A 6,668-nucleotide genomic window follows, 5' to 3' on the forward strand; every position below is an offset into this window, starting at 1 on the left:
TGCAACCCTGAGTTCCCTCCCAAGCTTGGTTGAAGTGACCGCCACTCTTTTCCCTTTGAGACAAATTATCCCTTCCCTCCATACATATCTTAACATTCACTGGTGTGACAGCGTTGATGATCAAGAAATTGGTCTGATTTTCAGAGGAAACAAGTTTGTTGAGCTCAGGCTGAGTTCTGGTTCCTGGGCTGTTGGTGGACATTGGGAAAGTGAACCAGCACATGGGAATGCTCTCTCACTCTGTCTCTGCCTCTCAAATAAATAGTGATAAAAATTTTCAAAAGAAATGGATTGAAGAAGTGATTGAGACAGGATTTTTTAAGCAGAAGACTCATAGAGGGCCAACACTGTGGCATAGCTGGTAAGGCTGCCGCCTGCAGTGCCGGCATCCCATATGGGTGCCAGCTTGAGTCCCGGCTGCGTCTCTTCTGATCCAGCTCCCTGCTGTGGCCTGGGAAAGCAGTGGAAGATGGCCCAGGTCCTTGGGCCCCTGCACCTGTGTGGGAGACCCGGAAGAAACTCCTAGCTTCCGATTGGCCCATCTCTGGCCCTTTCGGCCAACTGGGGAGTGAACCAGCGGATGGAAGACTCTCTCTCTCTCTGCCTCTCCTTCTCTCTCTGTGTAACTCTTTCAAGTAAATAAATAAATCATAAAAAAAGAGAAAAGACTCATAGAAGTGACATTTACCCAACAGCTTCTGGGAGGGATGTTTTGTTTATTACTTATATGTTTACTATTCGCTTGCCATAGAATTTGATCTAGTTTAATATTTATACACAGTCCTTCAAGGTAAGTTCTACTCTTAAACCTGTTTGTAGATGAATTCCCCACAATGCTTGAGCCTACAGATCCCTTCTCAAATCACACAGCTCCCAAGCAGGGATGCCGGCCAAGCCCACGCTCTTGTGCATTATATTCTCACAAACACTGCCATGGGCAGGTTATTTGTTGTCCTTTCTGCCATGAAAGGAAACGTTGTGTGGCAGAGGGTGTGCCCGCTGCCTGTACCAGCTTCCCCAGTTTGCTAATGGAGTGCACCTGTGAGAGGAGACCTCTCTGGGCTTCCATCTCTAAATGAGACGGTAGCACCAGGCATCTGAGAGCTGAGCTCTCCCGGGGCTGACATTCTGTGATTACCGAGCATTGGCAGAAGAGGGGGGAGCTAATTGAGTGACTTAGTAATTTGGTTGCCAAGGTAACTCTTTCCTGATTGGAAGGAAGGGATCACAGGGTTAGACAGAGACTTTGCTGGCCAGGAAAGTGGTGTCTGATCTTCACTCCACGCTTCTGCTTCTGAGATGGAAAAAGAAGCTCTAAAAAAGAATAAAAATGGAATCTGAATATTGTAGCACTTACACCTAATTAGGAATGAAATCTTGGGGCAGCAGACTCGAGTTCTCCACGCAGTGTGGCATTTTCTCCAAATCGCTTATTTTCCAATCAATGCCATTTCAGTTTGGCTTTATTTTCATTCAGTTTATAGCTTTGGTCTTTTATCTCTTCCAGACCATTTTCTGTGGCCACTGTCTTCTCAGGATGCAGAAGACTGTGTAAAGAAACACAGCTGGCATCCCCTGGCTTAGCCTAGGGCCCAGGGTTCCAATGGCAGGTGCGTCCTTCACACGTCCTGCTGTGTGTACAGGGACTCGCTGTGAGTGACGACCGACCAGACCATAGTACGGAGCTGTTGGAAAGAAGCCTGCACTGAGAGCCCAGAGACCTGGGTTCCCGATTCTGTTAGAGCCTCTGACAGCAGAAATGATTTTGGCAAATTCTCCCCGCCCATCTCCTTGACTTACTAAATCCTGACTTATTCTAAAAAGAACATCTGGGGCTGAATAATAAGGCTTGGCAGGATTTTTGAAAAGATAAGCTGTGGGATTATAGTGCATTTACAGTGCCTTATGTATAGCCGGCATTTGTTTTCTCCAGTTTTCCTTTTGAAAAATGTTACTTATTTATATTCATATGCATTTGAAAGACAGGGAGAGAGAGAGCTCCTGTCCTCTGGTTCACTCACCCAGAGCCTTCAATAGCTAGTGTGGGGCCAGGTGGAAGCCAAGATCCGGGAACTCCATTAGGGTCTCCCACATGGGTGGCAGGGACCTCGGTCGGAAGCCATCACCTGCTGCCTGCCAGGGGAGGCGTTAGCAGGAAGCTGCCATTGGAGGTGCCGCTGGAACTCAAACTCAGGTACTCCCATATGCCATGTGGGCATCCTAAGTACTGCCTTAAGGCCTGCACCAAACGCCCACCCCATTTTCCTTTTCTCAGGGAGAAAATTGTACTGTCTGAACCCTAAGACTGAGCCTGGCCTTCGCCAATCATTTTTATGACAAGAAGTCAGCACAGTTGGTGCAGTAGCTTTGAGGGATGCAAAGAAAACCATGGATTTCCCCAACCCTTGACCCCTGAGATCCCTCCCCAACTAAGAACTGGGACAGAGGACGACCTCAGGGCCACTCTCCTGTGGGAAAGTCAGCAGTTGTCCGCTTTTCCCCGGTGCCCAGCACCCAGAGGCAGGAGCCCAGCGCTCTGTGGGAGGCCCCGGAGCCTCCAGGACCGCCCTTTCCTTGCTGGGCCACACTAGACTGAGCCAGCCCCTCCCCCCACCCCTTCCGGGGAATTGGCTGGCTTCCTGCGCGGAGGGGGTCTTCCAAGCCCATCAGGGTCTGTGTAATAGAGAGTGAGGAAGAGAGAAAGGGGCATCGAGTCAGAGAGGCAGGAAATCAGGACTTGAAAAGCGGACAGTCATTCCAGAAGGAGGTTTTGGGACCAGCACGCACCCTTGTTCTGTGAGAAACCGAGCCACTTGGCTATTTTGGAACAGCCCTAGGAAGGAAGGGGTAGGGACCCCCTGCCGTGCACTTCCAGGGCATGTCTGTCACCACCCACCCTTCATCTCATTATCCGTTTTGTGAGAAGAGGAAACTGAAGCCCACAGAGGCTGGGCAACTTGTCCAAGTGGACTTAAGCCCTAGGTGTCCTCTCTGTCACCCAGGCCACAGTAACTCCGCACTGGAGGGACAGACGGGCTGTTTTGTCACTGCTTGGGGGACAGACTGGTAGCAAATCTGTCAAGGGCAGAAAAGGGAGGAGTCCTTTGATAAGCTTTGGGCCAACTTTGCCACGTCCAGGCTTGCATTCTGAGCAGCCCCCAACCAAAAATCCACCCAACGGCCACAGCAGAAAGAAAAATGCGATCGTCCCCCCAAGTCCGCAGCGATGGCCCATCTGACGTCCTGAGCGAAGTCACAGGCGATGTAGCAACATCTCCATCACTGATGGCTGAGCCAAAGGCCCTCAAGTTTGGGGATGGGATTGGTCCAAAACCTGACCTCACTTTTATTTCATTTCATGCCAGCACTAATACACACCCAGCTGCCCAGACCTTGTCTAACTAGTGAGCTGCTCAGACACACAGGCGCTCTAATTACCATCTGCAAGCCAGGCTGGCAGGGATTTCAAGTGTTTTCATGTTTATGGAGATCAGAGAAATGTGTTTTGTACATCTTCCCCACGGATGGCAAGTAGAATAGAAAATCATCACCCCCACCCCCTCAAAATAATAACCCAACACATTTATTCAAAGCAGGTATTTCGGTTAAGTTAGAATCCTGTATCAGGACAGCCACGATTCCAGACACTCCGCTGCGAAGTGTAGATTCGTCAATAGCCACATCTGGACATGGAACAAGCCATTGACGCTTTATGAAACTAAAACAACAGAACAGTCTTGGCGCCCTCCGGGAGTAAGCAGTGTGCTCCCAACACGTCCCCACGATCACAATGGCAGAGCCCGCAGCGTCTCCATTTGGAGAGTCACATTTTCTACTCGGTTTCCTTCCCTTACAAAGGCGAGCTGGCACGGCTGGGGGGAGGGGCAGGGGGCGGAAACCAACTCCGTCTACCCCGGGAATTGCAGCTGTTATTGCAAATGGCCCCGAGAGCCCATTTCAAGCGGCTGTGCGAGGCTGTGCGTCCCCGGAGTGCCTGTCACGTGGCGTCTCGCTAGTCCCCTCGCTCCCCACTGCTCAGGCCCCGGAATCGCCACGGCCACCGGCTGGAGTAGGACAGCAAAGCAGGGGGGACGAGGAGGAACCCGGGGCGCGACCAGGGACGTTGGGTCCCGGCACGTCCCCGAGTGCCCACGCCCTCGTTCTCGGGACCCTCTGGCTCTCGCCAAACGGCGAGCCCCTCTCTGCGCAACCGCAGAACGCGGCCACTCTGCACAGCTGGAGCCCCGCAACTCTGTGACCTTGAACCCGGGGAGGGGCGGACAGGCTGTCGCGGCACATTGGAGAGAGGACAGAGGGTCCCTGCGCCTCTCACCCCACCCTCCCACCTCCAACACCCCCGCCGCCGTCCTCCCGTGGTGTACGGGCTTCCCCGTGCGCTCAGGAAAAGGCGGCCAGCTGCAAAGAGAAGGCAGAAGAAAAGGCTACTGCCACTCAACCCCAAGAGGGTCCTTTCCCGAGGCCGCGTGGTTTCTGTTAAGAACAGCACCCGGAAAGACACGCGCTGGGTTTGCTAAGTGTCGTACAATCTTCAAGTCCGGCAGGTTGGGGTGCTCCCTGAAACTGCTCATGTCGCCCTCCCCCGACACGGATCGGGAAACAGCCTTGGAAAGGTAAAGCAAGTAACTGCGGTCCTCTACAGTCGTTCCGTGCTCTGCGGGCCCGAGAAGTTTGGGCCGCGGCCACGTGGTCGTGGGCTGCGCGGGTCACCGCCAACTGGGAGTCCTGAGCAGCGCCAGCCGAGTCCTGAATTGCAAGCAGATCGGGGCCTTGGACCACCGTCGCCCGCGAAAACACTCGAGATGTCTCGGCTCTCCGTCTACACCAGCTTATTTTCTCTGCTTCAAAAGGAGCGAGCTCTCCACTAGTCTGAGCAGGGATGCAGCCCTCGGAGAGCCCCATGGTCTCCCAGTCGGAGGCCGGCGCTGCGGCCACCCTGGCTGTTAGCTGCCAGGGACGAGAACACCGTCTCCAGTTCTGAGCTGCGCCCTCCTCCGCGGCGCGCCTGGGTCACTGCAGGCCGCGCGGGGGCTTCGGGGCGAGCGGGGCTCCTGTGCCGGGGCGGACAGCGGCCCCGGGAGCTGGCACGGGGGAAGCTTGGGGCGCAACTGCAGCCTTCGCGAATGGAGCCTCCGCACAGCCTCCTTGATGAGGTTTCCCGAGAGCACTAGTTGCTGCAGGAGCCGGTGCGGGTCGTCGTCGCTCGTGCGGGTTTCGGGTTGGGAACCGCGTCGTTGCTGCAGGCGGCGGGAGGAGGCGGCGCCTCGGAGCCATCCTCGCCGGCACGGGCCTGACAACGGCTGCGGGATGCCCTGCTTGCCGGCCCCCGGTGGAACATCAAGGCCGGGCTGAGGGGGCAGCGGAGACAGCACGTTGGAGCCCGCGGCCAGCTCGGCCACGCAGTAGGGCGCAGCCCGCCCTCGCACGCGGCCACGGTCCCCGAGGGCGCAGCGAACAGCACCCGGGGGAGCCGGGCCCACCGCCTCGGCCAACGTGGGCGGCGGCAGCAGCGGCACGCCGGGGGCCCGGGCCTTGTCCGCCCTCACCGCCGCCGGGGGCCGCGGGGGCTGCTGCTGTGGCGGCCCCGGGGGAGCGCACGGGGAGGCCGGGCTGTCCTGCGCCGCGTCCAGCTGCAGCGTCTCGCCGATCTGGGCCACCAGCCGATCCACCTCGCCCGAACCGCCCAGCGTCACCGACTGCTCCAGCAGGAGGAAGCTGCCCTCCTCCTCCTCCTCCTCCTCCTCTTCTTCTTCCTCCCCCTCCGCTTCCTCGCCGGCTTCCTCTTCCTCCTCCCTCCCGCACGGCATGGCCTTCGGCCCGGGCACCCGGAGCTCGGCGGGCGTCGCTTGGCGGCTGGGCGGACCGCGGATTGGGTGGGCCGCGGTTGATCCCGGCGTGGGGCTAAGGCCGGAGCCGGGGTCTGGGCCGGGACCGGGGCGGACGCAAAAGCCGGGCCCGGCTGGCGCTCGCGCAGCCAGCCTGCAGCAGCGAAGCCGGAATGCTGCCGGCTCGGGTTGATTTGTAAACAATGGGTGACGTCGCGCCGGGCCCTACCACCGCGCCGGGTGGGGGGAGCCATGCCCCGGGAGGACAGGCTGCTGCCGGCCTGGGGTCCGGAGGAAAGCCTCGCCGCGTCTGCGCGTGGGTCTCTGAGCGCGGCGTGTGGGGGCGCACAGGGGAGCTGCTCCACGCTCCCTCCACCCGGCGTGGCTGGCGTCCGCAGAGGAAGGACACCGGCGTGCGCCCTGTTGGTTGCTCCCACACACAAGCGCAGACACTTACACACACACCTACACACGTCCTCCGCTCCGCACGTCCCCGCGCCTGCTCGCAGCGTTTGCGCTTTTGAGGTCGGGGTGCCGGTGTCTGGCGAGATTGGCGGGGATGGAGAGAGGGAGGGGAGCCCTGTAGTGCGATGGGGCTGGCGGAGTTGGGAAAGGTAAAGAAAGCAGGGCCACAGACCGACGTTTCTCAGCTGGGAGCCTGGGGGTTTGGGGCCTGCACCGGGGGCTGGGACTGCTGGAGACCTGGCGGTTGCTGCTCTTGAAAGGGGCTGTGAGCTGCAAAGACTTTTTTTTTCTTCCTTTTTTTCTAGATTTATTTATTTATTTGAAAGGCAGAGTTACAAAGAGGCAGAGAGAGAGAGATCA

The 6,668-nt window shown here is 57.5% G+C and overlaps 1 protein-coding gene across 1 annotated transcript; it reads right to left on the minus strand.

Annotated features, from left to right (window-relative positions):
* Positions 1-3,459: 3,459 nt before the first annotated feature.
* Positions 3,460-6,442, minus strand: FRAT1 (FRAT regulator of Wnt signaling pathway 1). The gene has a single exon (XM_051824030.3). It carries the CDS (start codon positions 5,823-5,825, stop codon positions 4,962-4,964), a length of 864 nt encoding a protein of 287 aa, XP_051679990.1. The 5' UTR covers positions 5,826-6,442; the 3' UTR covers positions 3,460-4,961.
* Positions 6,443-6,668: the final 226 nt, after the last annotated feature.

This window comes from Oryctolagus cuniculus, chromosome 15 (assembly GCF_051225735.1).
Source record: "Oryctolagus cuniculus isolate XC-2025 breed Fujian yellow rabbit chromosome 15, ASM5122573v1, whole genome shotgun sequence".
NCBI classification, from domain to species: Eukaryota; Metazoa; Chordata; class Mammalia; order Lagomorpha; family Leporidae; genus Oryctolagus; species Oryctolagus cuniculus.

Excerpts from the sequence above, each read along its gene's own strand:
- FRAT1 (XM_051824030.3), bottom strand. The coding sequence starts at position 5,825 with ATGCCGTGCGGGAGGGAGGAGGAAGAGGAAGCCGGCGAGGAAGCGGAG.